This window comes from Nothoprocta perdicaria, unplaced genomic scaffold (genome assembly GCF_003342845.1).
Source record: "Nothoprocta perdicaria isolate Ctin4 unplaced genomic scaffold, notPer1 scaffold_177, whole genome shotgun sequence".
In the NCBI taxonomy this organism is placed as follows: domain Eukaryota; kingdom Metazoa; phylum Chordata; class Aves; order Tinamiformes; family Tinamidae; genus Nothoprocta; species Nothoprocta perdicaria.
In genome coordinates this window covers 800558-820502 of record NW_020454949.1, presented here as the reverse complement: position 1 = coordinate 820502, position 19945 = coordinate 800558, and the positions used below count along the sequence as shown (strand labels likewise).

At 46.0% G+C, this 19945-nt stretch overlaps 1 protein-coding gene across 2 annotated transcripts; it reads right to left on the bottom strand.

The window, feature by feature from the left end:
• Positions 1 to 4367: 4367 nt before the first annotated feature.
• PPP1R7 (protein phosphatase 1 regulatory subunit 7) lies at positions 4368 to 19485 on the bottom strand. 2 transcript variants are annotated; one of them, XM_026036385.1, is made up of 11 exons: positions 19428 to 19485; positions 18793 to 18870; positions 18510 to 18632; positions 13656 to 13711; positions 12657 to 12722; positions 11921 to 12051; positions 11189 to 11351; positions 7927 to 8043; positions 7433 to 7537; positions 6638 to 6724; positions 4368 to 4741 (listed from the first exon to the last, which is right to left on the bottom strand). In XM_026036385.1, exons 4-11 carry the CDS (start codon positions 13686 to 13688, stop codon positions 4565 to 4567), a joined length of 879 nt encoding a protein of 292 aa, XP_025892170.1. In that variant the 5' UTR covers positions 13689 to 13711; positions 18510 to 18632; positions 18793 to 18870; positions 19428 to 19485; the 3' UTR covers positions 4368 to 4564. The 2 variants fall into 2 exon arrangements, with proteins under 2 accessions (XP_025892170.1, XP_025892169.1); XM_026036384.1 differs by lacking the exon at positions 18793 to 18870.
• Positions 19486 to 19945: the final 460 nt, after the last annotated feature.

The following is a 19945-nucleotide window of genomic DNA, read 5'->3' as shown; positions in this document are numbered from 1 at the left end:
CGGTCCAGACGAGCAGCAGCTGATGTGCACCTGAAAGCTGCAGTCATCTCCCTTGTGCTTTCTTCTTCTAGCACAAGTGCTTGTGTGGCTGCATCGAGAACAACCTAAACTATTAGTTACAGCAAATATAGCTAATTTATGGCCAGATTCTTACACAGGCCTTACACAGGAGTTGGCCACTGGTGAGTGATTTTTCTGGAGCCTCCGGGTACCAGGTTGCTCCTGCTTTTCCAAGGTCTGCACCATTCCATGCTCTCAGGGGGACCTGCTATAGTCCCATGACTTTTCCTTAATCTAGAGTCACTTTACACCACAGGAGCATTCAAAAGCATGTAAATATAACACTTAGACTCTTTCTTTTCCCCCTAGTATGTCTTTAATGGTGGCAACGGTTTGGATTTGGTTTGYTTCAGATTATAACAAAGCTCCTTCATCCAACAGAGCTACATGGAATTTGTCCTGGTACTTGGCATCAAAACACACCAAGAATCCTGGTCCAAGAGCACCATGGTCAAAAGACACCTTTGCAAAAGCCAAGGGCAGCCCATACCAACCTAGCTGTTCTGACACACGAGCTTTCTCTTTTTTGGGGTGACAACACAGCACGAGGAAGAAACCTGCTAAATGCATCAGAAAGCATCAAAACGCCACACAGTTCCTCAAAGGCAAAGAAATCATGGAAACAGGAAGGGCTTCTTGCTCCTACATTGAGGACTAGTTGGTGTGGAGGTAAAAGGTTTGTCTGGGGAACGATGTCCCTCCTTATTCCTGCTGCGCTCTGGATTGGCAGTGACATGAGACAAGCGGTGGGACAGACACCATTTAAAGCCTCACTGCCCATCCCAGCCTTCTTCCCTTCCACTTCCCTTTTGAGCATCTGCATCACCTTGAAACCTTGGGATAAATTTCCACATCTTGAGCCAAATTCTTTGGCACTTGAAAAGTTCAGGGCTGAGGTGGTCTCTAAGAAGCCTCCAACACAGCCAGAAGCCAGTTTGCAGAGCACATGGATGTGCATCGTCTTGCAAAGCACTTAGTTGTCCTGCTTTGCAGCGGGTGAGAAAGGGAGCAATGAGGAAATAGGCGCAAGATGAAAAGCTGGATTAACACTCAGGAGCTTTCAGGAGCCGGCGTAATAGACACTGCCGTGATCCCCTCCAGCCTGTCCGATACCCATGCTCAACTGGAGTGCGATTCGTGCCCTTTGTGAGTGGCAGGAGAAGGAACAGAAGCCAAGGCTCTTCTRCCTTACCTGATGTCCGAGGTGACTGCACTGTGGTCGGGCTCCAACGGGAAGCGAGCACCGGCAAAATGCTGAGGATCTCTCCCAGGCTGTGGCTCCCTGCCTCCTGCTTCCCCTCGAGTTTCTAGGGGAGGGCAGAGCTCCGTTATTGCTTCAACGCCGTGGTTTATGGCTGCTTCCCGTCTTGGGAAAGGTCAGTTTGCGTTTCTAAGAGAGATAACGCCCGCGGGGAGGTTGGGGGAAGGAGGGTGGCAGGTTTGTGGCACCACGGAGGCCCTGCCTTTGTTTGAGATGGAGGTGGGAACTCGGTGTCCCCAGGCAAACAGAGTGGCTGCGTTTCAGGGTGCTGAGGTTTCGCGGAGCAGGCACGAGGAAGGGCAGACGGGCTGCGCTCTGGCGGGCCCGGGTCCCCAGTGTTTCCCCACAGCGGAGGCCCTGCAAAAGCACCAGGGAAAAACGTCACCCCAGGCAAGGGCCATGGCCGAGCAGAGCCTCCTGCTGCGGCGGTGCCGATGTCACCCTACCCTCTCCAGCTGTGCCAGTGCCCGTTCCGGAAGCGCTYCCATGGCATCACAATGGCAGAAGGAGCTGCCCCGCGACGCCGAGTGCGCGGAGCTGAGGTTCCCAGAGCAAAGTGGGTGGCAGCGGAGCTTGGGGTCCCTTGGGTCGAGGGCTACCAACTTCTGGTCTCCCCCAGGGGCTCCCCCATGTCTTTCAAAGATTCAAATCCAGCTCAGGTTAGAATAAATCAAACCATCACCAAGGGAATTTTTCAAGCACACCTTTCACTTTTTCTCACTTACCATTCCTCACCTGTTCTTCCACATCTGGACAAGGCAGGAGGACGAGGCTTACAGTTCTGGTGGACAGTGGCCCAACAAGACCTGATGTGCAGGACCTAGCACACCTCATACTAAACAGCTAATACCCCATTGGAGATTTGGTCCAACTGCTAACAGAGAGAAGGAGACAGCTTTGAAAAGAGCCAAAATACACCTTTTTACTGGAGAGCTTGCAAAACAAATAATCCAATAGGATTATCCAAATAATCCAGCAGCAGCTGGATTATCCAAATAATCCAGCAGCAGCTTTCATATGCAGACTGTCTCATTGCTATGTTCCCTTACAAGGGAACTACACGTGAGGTGTTTCTTAGATACCTGGCAGGTTCACTGGATAAAAATCCTGTTCAAAATAGGCCTGTGCGCATCCCAAACCTGCTGCGGAACAAGTTATTCCCATTTACTCGGTTCTTCTCCCAGCCCTTCTCTTGATCCATCTAGCCCATGATAAAGCATCCACAGCCGCCTGGCCGTGGCAGCAGCTGCTTCCCACGAGTGACGGGAGATACSTGTCAGACAAACACATTTCAGCAGATGGCAACCTCTTCCAAGGAGGCTTCTGAGATGCTGAAGACACAAAGGTCAATTGCCTAGATCAAACATGGGTGTAGAGGAATGACAAAACCACCTCTCTGAATTTAATGGCAACAGGTCTTGATTTGGTTTGTTTTGTAAGCACTTAGTCCTTACCTTGTTGGCCAGGAAGCTGCAAGCCAGCCTGACACGAGCAGCAGCTCGTGGTCTATCCTTACCTTATCCTTATGTCTCCGGCCCTGCTTTACAGCTCTCATCGGGGAAACCCAGCTCCTGCAGTCAGACTGTAGGGGAAGAAGGCGCAAGGACTCCGCAGTAATCAACGGAGTGTGGATAAACAGCTTCCCTCTCCTCAGGAGCTGCTGAAAAACATCCAGAGTAAGCAAGCTTGGTACCGAGACGATGCCCAATGCCCCTGGCCTCCAAACACCCCATCTTGACATCTGCCTTACAAGCAACTGCTGCAAGAGGGGCAACTAATACCCAGGCACAGATTGTATTTACAGAAGCGCTTAGGGACACCCTCAGAAACAGAGTCCCCTCTCACTGGCACTAACATCTTGCCAAAGGTGACTGCTGTCACTGCAGAGATCAAGTAACTGATGACAGATCGTACGGCAGCGCAGCAAGCAGCAGCCCTCGGTGCCCCCTGCCAATCTCCCTGCCTCCTCTGCCACCAGGACATTAGCAGAGAGCCCTCTGGAGCTCTGCCAGTTTAAATTAGGAATCCTTCACAGAGGGCTGCATCTTACCCTTCTGCAGGCTCTTCTAAGGCTTTCAAAACTGCAATCCAAGCGTCTGGCACTCCAGCCAGGGGGCTTTCCATGAAGGGATGCTGGCAGCATTCGTAAGATGAAGGCTACAGTTGAAGAGATACTAAATCACAGTCTCTCTCTCTAGGAGCTCTGCTTGTTTTCAATGGAACAGAACACAACAGCATCTACTGAACCTTCCAGCTTTGCTTCAGGCAGCAGTGGCATCCAACGTGAGCATCAAGGAGGTGCTTTGAAACTCCAGAGCATGGTAGTCCTGGGTTCTGGAACAGATCTGGAAAGGCCCTTGACTGCAGCCGAGGAAGGGGGAGGCTCCTGCCACGCTCTCTGCTGTGCTTTGCTCTGGCAAGTCCTGGGAAACAAGAGGCAAACGGTCATAACCACTCCCAAGAAACGTGCCAGAAGGGGCTGGCTCCCTCAGCTCCTCAAGTAGGATCCCCTTTTAATCTTGCTTTTTGAATTTCCTTTGCCCATTCTCATCTCACTCCACTGTTCACACTTAAAATAGGGAAGTCCCATCAGTGGTGGCTTCCTCCAGGTTGGCASTTCCTCCGGGCATGTTCACTCCCACCTGTCCTTCACATCTCCAACTATTTTTCTCAGCCCTCTCTCTAATGAGCTTGTAGCAGTTTCCCCACAGCTAAGAACTGCTACAGAAAGTCTAACTTCCCCTCCTTTCCTGGAGAAGTTTAGCCCCAACTTGGATTTSCTAAGCTGGGTGAGCACCTCTGCCAGGTTCTACCCCCCCCGTCAGCCCTTGTGCTCTCTCCTCATATTTTTACGTTACCACCTTCACACCTGGATCTGAAYGTTGGATGAGAGAACACACTGTTTGCAGGGGGTGTCACTGGCCTGGAGGTGCATCACAGGATCCCTGCAAGTCACAAGTGGCTCCAGCTAGAAATGCTGCAGTCTGTCGCAACCACTTGTTGCCAAAACTTCCCCCATAAATAACAGACAGAAGCGCAAGGAAGTCTCTTGTGTCAAGATTTAATAATAATAACATTTCAAAAACAACAAGTGCATTGTACACAAGATCTTGGATTCAGTGCTTTTTATTGACCATTTGTTTTGCAAGTCAGTGTACTGAAGACCTAGGGAGTGGTAAGTGGATAAAAAACCCAGCTTGGACATTTCTGCAAGGAGGGCAGGAGRGAAGGGCAGTGGGAGGTTCAGAATCGAACAAAGGTGGCATCAATCTGCCGGACAGACGGGAGGGCCAACATGATCTTGCGCCGGTACTGGGGATCCTTCTGCAAGGGGTTTCGCTCCAGATAAACAGTTTCCAAGTTCTTGGCTCCTTTCAGCTCATCCAGGTCACTCCAGCTCTCGACGAGATTATCATTCATCTGCAGAGCACATATACACATACTCACACAAAGACATTTCCAGCAAAGGCTGCTTAGCAAGAACCTAGCCAGGACTTGTGCTGCTCGTGGGAAGCATCAGCCAGCGGCAGGAACCTCTACATGTAAGCAGGCAAGTCCCTGCTTACATGATCCTTTTTCCTCTGGAACCCAAGGGAACATTCCGTGTTGCACACACCGGGCTTTGCTAACGTTTACCAATATCTGCACAGTTTGGGGCTGCAGGTCAAACATTGCACCCTACACACAACACACCTGGTCTGTCAGGTACCACCTCCATCCATCTAGTTCTGTGAAATACAACTGCCCTGTTACTGGCACTGCCGGTGCTCCAACACATGACATTTATTTCAGTTAAGACCCTGGACTAACACTCTGAAGAAAACCCAGTAGCTTTTCACTCTACTATCACTCATCCCAGTACTGCTTCAGGCAAGTCACTTGCCTCATGTCTGAATTCCTCCGCTGAGACAACATGGGGAAAAGTTTAGACGATTCCTGCAGAATCCAGGATTTGGAGTTCCGTTTCCTTGAGATGTTAAGGAACTTAGTTAGGCAGTTTCACCTCTACAGATGGTGAAAATAAATAAGTAGAAGCAACATTTGCCTATACCAAAGAAAGTTGAGCCKGGCTTTTTGCCAAGAATATCAGCTTTTTAACAGCTTTGAAGTGAAAACAAACAAACAGAGCAGTAGAGCTTTTTCCTACATTCAGCYGGGGAAAGGAGCTGGACACAGCTACCACATCTTGGCCAATGCTCTGCTTTGGCAAAGGGCTCTTTCAAAGCACGGGTGTTTTTGCAAAAACAGTCCGGTGAAGATAGGATCCTCCCTTTACCTTCTGCAAAGCAAAGGGAAACAGCTGCACAAGGCCTCCTTGTCTAAGCGGCAGAGCAGCTGTGCTCACAGATGAAGATTATAGGAAGTTGCAAAGATTCAAGCCAGTCCCACAGCGGCCACATTGCAGTGTCTTGAGCCCAGAGCCAGCAGGATGTCATGTTAAACAGCTCCATTATATAAAGCTTTCCTGCTGGAATTAATAAGCTCAGGTGAGACCACCAGCAGTCTGCTAAGCAGCACTCCGTGTTGTGAAAAAACAGCCCAAGGAGCCTAGAGCTGCTTTCTAGCTCTCCTATCACTGCCTCTGCCCCAAAGTGTAACCAGCTGAAAGTCCAGACAACAGCATTTGGCAGCATTAACTCTTGTTCTCAATCCTCACTCCTAAGAACCCTACAAGAGCTAAAGCATCTGCCAGCTCAGGAACTATTATTTCCCCTCAAACATTAGCAGCTCCCAAACACAACACGGGACTGATATTTCAGGAAGGGAATCTACACATTTCCTGACTGGAGTAGTGAATGGTAAAGTTTAGGATGCCACAAGGAAACCAAACCAAACTTGAACAGACGTAGAACTGAAGTAAACCAAGGAGAGTTTGGGGKTTTTTTTTTGTATTTACAGTGACAAGAACAGACCAAATCTGCCCTAAATATGCTCCRAAGAGGCAGCGTGCTTGACAGTGGTGGTGAGCCAGTACCAGCATCTCCCATTTCACAGAGACCTCGACTTAAAGAAAGAGGAGATCTGCAAAACTAGAACCCAGGAGGACAGGTTTATAACCATTGCAAGCAGGGCTTTAGCCAGCATGCATTTGCAGCAGGATCTATACTCTAGGTAAAGATAGGCCTGTTACTACTCATCAAAGCCTGCATAAAGTTACRAGTTACACTCATTAAGGGTAACTTCTTCTCCAAGGAGGTCAGTTGTCAGAAGACAAAGTTTACAATAACCCTACAGACCACTGGACTCCAAGGAATAACCTTCTCTCCCGCTGTTCCCCAACACAAAAGAGGAACCATCTCATTTTTGGGTACTTACCCAGAACTCCTGCAGCTCCGTGAGGTGGCTAATATTCTCAATCTTTTTGATTCTGTTGGCAGCAATGTCCAGCATTGTAAGTTTGTTCTAGGCAAGGAAACACATCAATTTTAGATCCAATTTTCTTTCACCTTCTCCGCCCCACTTTTGCTTGGGCTCAGAATTTGAAGCAATGACACGTCTGGGCCAGCTCTTTACATGCAGCACAAGGAGACCTCACACCAACTAATTATAGCAGGGAGAGCATTTTTAATTAATCTGGGTTATTCACAACCCGCTGAGTGAGCTTGCTCTTCTCTTACAATGCCACCTTCTGCTAAATGAGAAGGAAAACACCACAGGCTTCTCTCTGAGCAACCCTCTGGGACAGCCTGCAAAGCCCCCGAGAAGGCAAGGCRGATGTCACAGCTTGCTGCTCTCGCCCACAGCTCCTCTCATCCTCCTCATTAAGACTCCTAGTTACCTACAGGCTCCTCTCTGAAACACTGAAGCAAGGAGAGGCAACAGCAGCTGCCAGGCCCTGCAGCTCAGCTGGACACTCCAATCAACCACATGTTCCCTAAGTTCCCTCAGCCCACCCCAGGCAACCATGAAAATTATTCTATTGCAGAACTTTAGGGCTTTACATATCCAAGATATTTTAACAGAGCAAATACTTGGATCTCCATGTTGTTTGTTATTGTGCAATGGGGGAAACTGAGGAACAAAAAAGCTTCCAGAGACACCTAGCCCCACTTCAGGAGCACTTCAGGGCAACGACCAGCCAGTTTTAGTGAGAGCGGGTGGGAAGCTCACGTTGTTTTCCAGTCCCTCGATGACTTCGATACCGTTGTGGCTGAGGTACAACTCGCGCAAGTTCACCAGGCTCTGCAGACCCTCGATCTTGGTCAGACGGTTGCTCTGAAATTATAATAGCACTTCTAACACCATAAACACATCAAACCCCAAGGGAATCCCCGAGAAAAAGCATTCCTGTCAAGTGTAACTGGAAGGGGAAGTGGCCTGCTGGGAGCACAGGGCAACGAGAGGTAGCAGAGTCCGCACTGACGTAGCTCAGTTCGTTTGATCTCTTTGCCACCATCTCCCAGCGAATATCTGGGAAAGCCAAAGTGTTCAAGACCTCTCCATCAGAAGTTGCAGCCTGCAAGTTTTCCATTTGGGTCTGTTTAGAAACAACAGGCTTACAAATCAGTAACACTTGTTTTGTAGTTTCTTTTTAAGGGAAAGCTCAGAAGGGAAGCTGCATCCATAGCCCTTCAAGATACAAAGGTTGCAAATAGAATCAATACCTGTATGCTGAGCACAGACAAGTTTGTTAGTGCATCCAAGTTCTGGAGTTTGGTGATTTTATTCTTTCCAAGGAACAGACTGTCAAGATTAGTCAAGGTGTCAATGTTTTCAATTGCCTGTGAAATGATCAAAGGAGACAGTATTATTGCTGTGAGATGAAATCTAATCTACAGGTGACCAACTTTAAGAGAAGCATTTTAAGGCAGCAGAAATAGAGAGTTGCCTTAATATGTTTTTGCTAACAGCTTGCTATCCCGATTTGAATAGCTCTAAAACTTGCACTCTCTGAATCAAGATGTTGTGTAGGTTGGGTTGCACAGGCAGCCTGAGACACATCTCGCATCCTCGCGGCACGTTAGGAAACAAAACCCCGTGGCTACAACTCCGTTTTATCAGCAATTACTGAAGCAGCACAGCAGGAGCAGAGAGGACCACTGGCTCATTTCCCTCGGTGATGGGAATACACCCGCAACATGTGCTCTCTAAGTGTCAGAATATCCAAAGCAGAAACACAACCTATCTGAGCTGCAACGAGAAGAAACAGGAAGTATTTCCAAGCATAGGACACACTAAACATTCCTAAAAAACCATCAGCCTGCAAATTCCACGACAGAAAGCATGTGCAAGGCAGGGCCTCCCTCTGGGTTCAGAAGCAGAGCGAGGGGTTGGTTTTGTGCAGTGCCCGCTGCCTTGGGGCATTTTTGGTCCTTGACTTTCATCAAGGGTCATGTCACCTTGCTCTGGCTGTGATCTCCACCATCCAGGCAGCAAAAGCAGAGAACAAAGAGGCTCAGAGTGTGCTGGACATGACTTTCTCGGGGACATCAGGTACATCCACAGCAGGGAATATTTATTTGTGAACTGAGAAAAATCTGTTACTATGGAAAGAACATCTGGGAGGAGAAAACAAAATTCTGAAATTTAGTCCTGACCATTGATGACCATAACTCAGAGGTAACTTAGCTCCTCTGCACTGCAGTTYCTGTGCCAGAGCAAGGTTCACTGTTGCACAGGGGTATCTAAGGTAAGAATGCCACACGTGTTAGACACACATGCTCCCAGCACAACACACACACTAGGTCAGTCTCAATCCTGAGAGTTCAGCCTTCAGTGGGAGGCAGCAAGGAACTCTGAGGGCTAAAAAAGAGCCTCATATTTCACTTGCAACAAGAGGGTCAAAAGAAAGTGTGAATCAGAAGAGGAAAACACATGAGGAGAAAGAGGGAGAGAGGCTTAGAAAAGAATTCTGGGCAGAGAGGTTTAGAAAAGAATCTTTCATCTAGTAGGAGGAAAGAAAATGCTGTGTTTTTTTTTTCAGGGGACAGTCTTCTTTACTCAAAGGCAAAGAGCTCCTGCCGGAAAAGAATTTTTAATTCTTTACGAATTAAATTCTAAATGCAAAGACACTATCTAAACTTCAAACATGTGTGCACACAAACACACACACACACGTTGGGAATGAAGATGATGGACACAAACACACACACATAAAGGAAATCGTAGAGGGAGAAGGATGGAAACGCGCACACACACACAAAGTACATGTTATAGATGCACTTTGGTAAGAAAAGAAGCTTTTTAACATCTCTCCCTGAATGGCCGGATTCAACACTAGCTGTTGATGAGCCCAAATAGGCTTCATGTCCCTGTGGACCTACTCCCATYCTGGCCTTGCAAAAAAACCAACTTGTTTCTCAGTGGAAGCTCCTCCGGTCCTGGCAGTGGGGAAAAACTGCTGCTGGTTCAGAGGATGTTGAGCAGAACTAACCAGAGTGGGGAGGGCCAGCACGCTCCTTAAAACTACAAAAAAGCCACACTTCCACGAGAGCTTGAAACAGAGGGATGCAAGGAAAAGAATTAGGAGAGCAACTAAAGAAATGCTTGCCTCGCTCCAGTTTTGTAAAAGGCAAAATAAATAGGCACGATAAAGCATTAGCTCAGGCACAAAATTCTGCCTCCTCAGCATTAGCATAATAAAGACAGGATGATGAATGTTTACCAAGTAAGAACGTTCAGTAAATGCATGCTGAAAGATGAGGGGTTTATAGCAAAGGCAACAKCACTGCAGTAGCTCCAATGCACAGGGTATTAGGAAAGCAGGAATTCCAGTGCTGAGATGCTGCCTGAGCAGACAGTCCACAAGTTATTACCCTGTGGAGCTAAGGATAGGTCCACTTGCAAAAAACGCATAGCTGGGTCACCAAAACATCAAAATGATCCAAAAGGCAACAAAAAACAAACTGCCTAAATATCAACACAGAAATGTAGGTGGATTCTTTTTTTTTTTTTCTCCCCCTTTCACACAGCAGTGATTCTTAAATAGGCAGAACTTGCACTTTTATTCCATAACCCAGCTTTCAAAATACAGGAAGCAGTAGCCTGTTGGGTTTCTGCCYAAGGAAACTGTCTCTCCCTCTCTTGATCTCTCCCAGTCATGTTCCCCCAGCAAACTGCAAGGTTCCTAATCGCTCTTCTGGCTGCTGTTCTCACTCTAGATGTACTCCCTTAAGTCACTGCATTTCCAAAGTAATAATTCTTTCAGCTGGAAGAGAAATGGATACAACTCAGCATTAGCTTATCAGCAAGATAAGCTCTAGCCACTCTAGAAAAGCTGCAAACGTTTCTGTTTCTGCCTTAATACAGAGAAAGACTCTTACAGTTGCTGAAGAAAGGCTGTTTGCAGCTGACATCTTTTTTAGGAAGAGAAATGTGCTTCCACAAGCCTTTTTTGCTGGTTTCAAGACAACAAAATTGAAAAGATCACAAATTGTACTCTAAAAAATACTGATTAGGGGGTCAGCAGCACAACATCAGGGTCAGTAGGCATTTCAGAGTTAAGCCTCAGGAAAAATTTTGAGCGAGACTGGCTACAGTAGCAAGTTATCACTTATATGCACAAATCTGAAACTAGAATCAAGTTTAAATTTAATTGACTTTACTAAATAGAAGCTGCCTTTAGGAAGGTAAGAGAGAACAAGCTTTGGCTCTCTACCAGGAGGAAACTCATCTGCCAACAGCAACGCACGGGAGTTGCGTGAGGTAATTGAAGAGAAATTCATAAAAAGTAATTTAATAGTCGGGCACTAAACTCCATACATAATTGGAGGGCTCAGCAGGCTCGGCAGTAAGGAATTRCACATTAAACGAGTAGATCAAAAGAGCAAAACTGCAAGTAAAAGTCACAATGCACTTTCAGAAAAGGCTAATCCCAAACGAAAGCACACAAAACCCTTCAGTTAGTGTCTTGCGCAACGAACCTACCCGAATGCGATTGGATCCCAACTCTAACATCTGTAACTGCTGTAAGTTACTTAAATTCTCAATTTTGCCGATTTTGTTGTTGACAAGGAAGAGTTTTTTAAGCTGAGCAAGTTGGTCTAGTCCCTCGATTTGTCGCAGAACATTAAAGGAGATGTCAAGGACCCTGAGAAGAAACAAAAGTCTCATCAGTCCAGGAGGAAGAGATGATTTTGAGAGAGGAGCATCATCAATGCTCCTGCATCAAACATGTTTCTCCAAGGTGAGCTCAAACAAGTGCTTATAACTGGGAAAACACTACTCCTTACAGCCTTTTCTTTGCTGAGTCAGAACAGCACTTCCAAAACAAACTTTTCATCATATCCAAAACCCTCTGTCATTCCCCACAGGGATAAAAACCTACCACTGACAGCAAAAGCTCTATGTAGCAAAGTGTGACTGAACTCATCTGCACCAGGGTACAAAAATCCCTTTAAGTACCTTTCATTCCCACTGCTTTACACAACACCCCATTMATTTTTGGTTGGCCCTGATGAGCTCCAGGATAATGAAACTAGTTTATCATCCATGTCAAATCCTTGTGGACAAGAGATATTGTCCTTCACAGAGCACACAAATTATCCTCAAAAAAAGAAAAAAGGCCTGGGTGATAAAGACAGGAAGAAACAGAACACAAGTAATTCAACCAGTGACAAACAACCCTCGGCCCAAGCCCGGCGATTACCCTCGACTCACTCGAGTTCTGCTAGAGCCTCCAAGTTCTCGATCTTCCGAATCTGGTTATCATAGAGGTCCAGCTCCCGCAAGGTCTGCAGCTGCTCCAGATTCTCAATGCGCTTAACCAAATTCTGACGTAGACACAGAGTCTAATAGTCGGGGACAGAGTTAAAAACAAACAGGAAAATGGACATGAATGCACTGCCCTTTGGGAAACAGATTGTACGTTTACTTGTTTATCCACTAAGCTGTTGCTGGGGTTTTGTTTGTTTTTACAGAATCTTTTATTGTTTTATTCATACTCYACCAAAGAAAAAAAACCTTACATTAAGTTGCTTAAACTGTAAAAGACTCAGGAAATTGCGGAGTGTCCATTTTTGGACATGGTTTGACTGGACAAGGAACAGGCTGTAACCAGATCCGTTTGGAACAGGGGAGGACTAAAGACCTCCAGCGGTCCTTCCCAATCCCAGTTACTCTACGTGAAGCCAGCTGTGCAAACGCAGAACGCATCTCTTAGGATGAGCTCTCATGCTCTTCCAAAGGCAGCTTCCAAAACACCAGGATTTTTTCTCCTACTTGATAAATGGGTAAATGCTACCTTCGGTCATAACAAAGTGACCTCGTGAGGGTCTCAGCCTAAGGGAGACCCTTGTTTTTTTTTTTTTTTTTTTTTTTTTTTTTTTTTTTTTTTAAACARATCAGTTTAGTGAAATCTGTCTCCAAGAGAGAGTTTTTATTTCTTAGGACTTACCTTCACTTTCCTGAGCACTTCAAATCCTTCTATCTTCCCAATTCGGAAATGGTTCAAGTCAACATCCTGAAAGAGAAAGGGAGCTCAGAGGGATGCAGCAGCTCTTCCAAAATAATCTTCAAAGACCAACCTGCTACCCTGTTCTAAGGAAAATCATAACCACGTAGCTCATTAAAGCCACACTTCAAAGAGTTCATAAAGATCTGGCTTGGCAGATGATTTTATCATCACAGGTGAAGCACGTGGCTTCTCAACTGCAAACACCCTATCTGTGAAAGGGCCACAGCGCGAGGCCTTCTCATGAATATGAGTTTTATTTCAACAGAAGAAAACTTAGGGGGTAAATTGTGAATTTATCTAAAACAAAACAAACAAACAAAGTTGTGTCCAGAAGGAATACAGTACTACAAAAACCATTCTCAAACCTGCTTTGCCAGAGACTAACCGGGACAGGCCTTGCTGTTTCCAGCTCCAGGCCTTACACGAACAGGGACCGCTGACAATTTTGTGAGCATAACTCTGCCCAGCTGACACACATCTGTGTGGTACAGATATTCCGGCGTTGCAAGTCAGTCAGGAAAGGAGAAACAACGTACCTCACCAGCTAAAAGCTCAGCAACCCAGCGGCTGACAAGCTCGTGTAGCTGCCTACGCCAAGGCGGGAGGCCAGTAACGGGCTGTGCCCGTTATGAATCACAGACCTCTCAGCAGCAAGGAAGTCACTAAAGGCCTTCTCACAAAAGCTCCTATCACTRCACAGATGCTTGCAGTGTGCCCCCATTTCCAGTGCCTCTGGCTTTTTCTAAAGTTCAAAGGGACTAATGAAAGGATTCAGCTGCTGATGAGGAATAAAACACCTTTGTTTCTCCCCTAAAAGCTCTGATCCAGTTCTGGTGAAGATCAGCATAGCCAGTACCTTCAGAAAAATGGATTTTTTAATAGGGTTGCATGCTTTTCTTTGCATTGTGTTAAGCCCTTAGGAGCAAAAATACATCTCACCTCAGCCTCTGGGTCCAGGCTAATTGTCTCCATGTCCACTGGTGTCTCCGCTTCTCCTGTAGTAGAAGTAAAGACATGAACACATTATAGACTTGTGCTCCATGGTGAGGCTACGACAGCTCACAACAGGACAGAAAAAGGAAGCAAACGCCCTCCAGAAGAAACAACAACACATGAGATTCACAACTGAGACAGCTGAAGCACTGGTTTTAACACAGAGGACTATTYGGCTCTCATCACAACATCCAGATATGAACAAAACCTTCCTCAACAACAAGATTYTGTGCCTAAATGCAGAGTTCAAAAAAAGAGCACCTCACTCACCCTGCATGTAGGGCTGGTAATTAATGCCAGCTTAAGACCAATTTTTGGCACGACTCCTTTTCCTGCCTCCCCTACCAGCCCCTCATCACCGCTCTCAAGATTTACTGCCCAAACTGCTTCTTCTCCACCCAGCTAATGAAGGGCTGCCAAGAAAGCACCTAGGCACCTATGTCATCTAGGGCAGCATCAAAAATGACCAAGCACCACAGCAACCCCACCCTAGAGCTTTGCATTCATAACTATTACCAATTTATATCACTGTGCACATTTTTTGCCTGGATTTCCCTCTTTTTGTTTATTAAATGAGCTCACTGATATGCTAGAAAACACTGTTTATCCCACTGCATACGTTTTTTTCCTGGGAAGTGCTTTCACAGCTCTGGAAGGCAGCCCAGTGCAGGATGGAGAGGAGTTTGGCAGATAAACCCACGTTGAATAATTCATGGCCCCTTCCCATTTGTTGGGAGATGCGGCTCGCATCCGTTTCACAGGGAAAGGCTAATTAGGCTGTGCAAGACAGACATCCAGCCTGTTTCYACTTCACATGCAAGGCTCAAAGAACACTACAAGAATCTTTAATTACAGTCGTTAAGTGCAAACACTCCAAATTAACCCCTGCATTACTACAAGCTCATTCCATTAATGCAGAAATAAGCATTGTTTTTATAACCCAGCATGGCTGTAAGAGACACCTCTCCCTTCCCCCTCCAAAAAAAATCCCCCATCCCTAACAAGGGCTTTTCCTACAGATGCTTGGCATTTTCCATAATACAGCAGAGCTTGACCAGTTTTGGTTGCTCCACAGGGAACAGCCCTAACTGAATCGAATCATGGAGTTTAGGCATGAAACACAATCACCTCTCCTCATCTTTTAAATCTTTTAATGTTTATGTGTGTGTGTGTGTATATATATATATATAATATATAAAGCATTATATATATATATTTATATTATATAGCATACACACACACACCATAAGCTATCAGGAAGCATAATTCATATTGGGGGATGAGAAGCAAGTTGAGTACATTTATCAAAACCCCACCAACACTGACAGGAAAATGCATCTATCAACATTTTAGTAGCAGACAACACTTTTTTTTTTTTTCCTCCCTATTATTCTTCCAAATCAAAATTCGGAGTGATTTACTTCAGCAGAGAACCACCACCCTACCAAAACCGAATCTATCTACTGTTGGGTAGATGTACTAGGATCTACAATCTACTCCTAGGGCGCAAGATGCTGCAAACACAAAGCTGAAAGACATGCARGTTGCCTAGCTGAATTCACAGCCGGCAGGAATACAATCCAAGTTCAAAACAAGAGCTGACATATAYTAAAAACAAAACAACAAGACATTTCCCTTGTATTAAGTTGCACTGGAAGTAAATTATAGAGTTTATTGTAATGAACTTCTCCCTTTGAGACTTTTAAGTTGTTCAGCAGTAAAGCCAGTAATGCACTTAGGAGATAATTTGGTGAAAAACCTTATTCTTGCAACTGTTCTTGGYCGGCAGGCTTCTCTATAAAAATAAACAAACAAAAACATATTTCTCAATCTCCTATGGACTACTCGTTCATGTAGATAATCAATACATTACACCGGTATCTGTTGCTGAATAGCTCAGAGTGAGAGAACTTCAGGAGCACAGAATGCTCCCTTCCTTCCTCATATTTTCACCTTTTCATTTGAGCAACCAGACTCGTCGTCTGGTGAAAGAAAAGGTGATGGAAGTTTATATCCAACCAGAACGAAAAAGCCATTACCAGTTCCTAGAGAGATCTTTCATAGCAATAATTTAYGGACATTGCTTTGGGGTATATTGGGAATCCTCTGGCACAAAACACACCTCTTGCTCTATAACTCACATGGAGTTACCCAGGGCATCCCAAGAAGCAATAAAACTTCACATCACAAGAACCCCTCAGCTGCTTATGCCATGTTTCACATACAACCTTTAAACAAGCAAACAGCACAGATACTACACAGGAAAGGAGCTTTTCGCAAAGCCAAGTTGTCCTAAATACTTTAAGTAGACCACTAAAAGCAGCTTGGTTTTTGCTAGTGTCATTTCTTTTTTTAATGAAGAGTATTTAAAAAAAAAGAAAATGGCAGCTAGACCTTCATTCCCACCTCCTCCCTACAAGCCCCCTCTCTAGTTCTTACTGCAAAGGAACTGACAGGCTCTGACAGGCTGTTATGGGGTGGGAGGCCTACCCAGCCTCCAGAAAATTCTCAGCGAATCCCCCCAGATCTAAAAATCTGCCACAGCAAAGGCAAGACATATAAAACATATCTGAATTGTGAAGAGCAGCCTTTAACAGGGCTGATGTCTTAGCAATAGCCCTGGCAGAGTCAGTGTGGGTGAGAAGTGCACAACTCCAGAAGCACAAAACCAAAGTCTAACAGTCAGAATCACATAGTAAATACATATACACATTGAATTCACAGTAATAAAAGCAATTTAAACTTAAACATAAAGATAATTAAGCTTTTTTTTTTTTAATGTAACTTTAATACAGCATATAAGATTCCGTGCACACAGCAGTCTTCTGACCAGTGAAATCTGTAAATAAAAATAAAAATAAATAAAATTTTTTTTTTTTAATGTAACTTTAATACAGCATATAAGATTCCGTGCACACAGCAGTCTTCTGACCAGTGAAATCTGTACATTGTACTTACAATGTGGCTAAATCAAAATTGGGACAAAAATAATCAACAATAGGTTTTTGCTCTTAAAGAGCAGATAAACAGAAAATGCTTCTGAGGAACTTACTGGCAGCAAATTGTCAGGCAAAAAATTGTTTTGTTTATGAATAAAGTGAATATAAAACACAAAGAACCCTAAACTGACCCTCCTACAGTCAGCTCCACAAACAAAAGTGCAGTTTCACTTGCCAGCATTCAAGTAGGCAAACAAATTTTCATGTCAACACTTTTTAATGCAGCAGAGATTCTCAAAGGGGAAAATAACCATTGCTCCAGCAGTGAAGCTACTTAACAGAGTCTTTAACACAGCTGATGCCCGTAAGCTACCCAACTCCGCGGATGCAGGGAAACGGCTACATCTGGGAAACCTGRGCTCCGCAATACGGAACGGGAGTTGGAGTTATGTAATCCCCCAGAACCACAAGCATTAGTGCAACCAAAAGCCTAACCGCGCTTTTTAACTGCATATGCAGTTGAAATATTCAGGAAAATTATTACACAGAGCTAAGTYAGAAGCTTCCTGAACAGAGCTGCTATTTCTCAGAGAATTAGCGGAATGAAAGATTTGAGCTTGCAGCTGCTTGAGATGTGTCTATTTATGTCCTTCCACGGAAAAGATGGAAAACTCTTCATTTTCCTTCAACCTGGCAACTCAAAAGCTAGCTACCAAAACTAACTCAAATGTTCCAAAGCTATTAATCCTGCTTAGTCTCTGCTGAATCCTACCAGCTTGGAAGAAATGACAATACTGGCATTAAATTCAGTAGTTCCCAATACAATCCACCCACCAACTCTGAATCGCTCAGTTGGTAATGAAAAGGTGCCATTTGAAGCCTTCTCTTTAACATTACATTTCCAAGAGAAAACAATACACAAAAGATAAAGTTATATTTTTGGGCATTTAAAGTTAAATGCATAGCTACACTGTGTTACACTCAAAACGCTCTGTGTGTGCAAAATAAAGTCATGACTGACTGATCCACTTGGTTCTGCTGGCACATAGTACGCTGGCTCCCCAAATTGCAAAATGGGCTCCTGCACTTTTGCAGACATCAATACACTATTTTGTGATTAAYTGCAGAAAAATACATTAAACATGAGTTAAATCTAGARAGAGATTGTTTAATTAGGAAATGAGAGTTCAAATTCTCACATTAGTTYACTAGTTTGGAAAAATGTTTTTGCRAGTTCTAAGGGATATGGTTAAGAGGGATCTGTAAAATGGGAACAGTCAAAAAGGATTAAAATGCAGCAGAAAAATGCTGTATTATTTCACTTTAATTTCCAGACTGAGTTACTTGAACACATGCATCAGAAGGATGCTACTCCACCTCAAATTATTAAGACCTAGCTCTAGATCTCTTAGATCTCTCAGAGATTTARCTCTTCTTCGTCCAACACCAAGAATAGCATCAGAAGTTTTGATAATGTTGCCAATCGGGGTCTTCAGAGAGGGATTTGCTTTGATAACGTTCAAGCAAGATAGTGAAATCCAAATCTTTCCACCCAACACACACAGGATTTAAGAAAAAAAAAAAAAGCCTCCCCATTTCCATCGCACTACAGAAAACAGTAAAAACTGCAGTGAGAATTCAAAACTAAGAGGATTCAAATATAAAGATGCATTTTGATACATCTTTGATTCCTAAATGTGTAAAAAAATAGAACATGAAACATTCCTTCACTCTATCCAGAAACAGTTTCCTTTGCTTTCCAACCATTTTAAATGTAAATGATTTAAAAGTAAACAATGACACTAAATCAAAGCTGTAAAAAGCTTCTTTGCTTGTTTCTAACRAAAACCTCGCCAGGTACCTGTGGAGTTCTCGCCATTCTGCTCCTCTCGCAGGCTCTGCTGGCTGAGGTCTGTTACTAGGGAAGCCGCTTGTTTCTTCCCTTCCTCGTCGCCCGACTCCTCCGATTCGATCCGCTTATCGACTGCGTAAGACACATAAGACACTGAGGCTACTTTTGTGAGCGGGGCAGAGGTGCAGCAAGCAGATATAATAACCAGGACTCACATACACCACTATGCAGTTAGTAGAAATCCTAAAGTTAACTAGAGCAAAGGTTTAGTCTTAAATAAAAGGCCTCTTACCCCTTGTTTCTAGTTTGATTTTGGGTGCACTTTTTCCTCCCTTCAGATCTTCCTAAAACCAACAATCTGGGAAGAAGACTGGAGGAAAAAGGAAATTTCTTAGATCAAAGGAGTGCAAATCCAAAGATTACGGAGATGGAGTTATATCTATTACATTTAAAGCGCTTTGAGCAAAAAAATATCAGTATCTTGTGCAACAGTAATGGTGACATGAAGTAGCAAAGGCTTAAAAAAAAAAGCAAAAAAAAAGGAGAGAGAGAGGAAAAAAAAAAAGGAAAACCAAAAAGTCCCTGCAGGTAAAGCGACCCTTTCCCGGCATGACGGCTCGGTCCTCTCCCCGGGCCCTGCGCGGCGACCCCCTGTCCCCGGCCGGCGCTCACGGCCCCCTCACGGGGCAGGCGAGGCGAGGCGGCGCCGTGCGAGGGGGCGCCCGCTCAAACCGGCGGCTGGGTCATCTCCACAGGCCGGCTTCTGCCACCGCCCGCCTCACGAGCCCCGGAGCAGGGAGATGAGAGTAGCGGGGCCCGCACAGACCCCCGGCCCAGCGGGACAGGCTCCTTCCCTGCCCACGCGGAGGGCCCGGCCGGGCCGCCCGCCTCCCCCCGGCCCCGCCACGAGCCCCGGCCGCCTCTCACCCTCCATCATCTCCTGCGGCCCCTCCGCGCTCCCCGCCGCCATGTTTCCTCACCGCCCCCGCCCCGCCCCCTGTCCGGAAACCGTCGCAACGGCCGCCGCGGCCAATCAGAGGCCGCCGCCGCGGGTGGGGGCGGAGGGGCACCGCCCTCCTGGCCAGCTCCCTGCCCGCGCATGTGCGCTCGCCCCGCTGCCTCCTGGGAGTTGTAGTCCCAGCAGGGCGCCTTGTGCGGAGCCYCGGTGCTGGCTCAGGGCCCGCCGGCGGCGGCCTCGGTTTCTCACACACCTCCTGTGCGGCCGCGGGAGCGGGTGGCCCAGCGCGACCCGCCGCGGCGCTGCCTGTGGGCGGTCGCTCGCTGCCGGCCATCCCGGGAGCGCAAAGAGAGCCGCTGCGAGGGGCACAGAGTGTGGAGGGAGCTGCCCATCTCCCCCGGCCGCCCCCGCCGCTGCCGGGGCGTCCGTAGCAACGGCAGCGCGCGGCGGCGGCGGGCGGGCGGCCCTGCCCGTTCGAGCGGCCCGC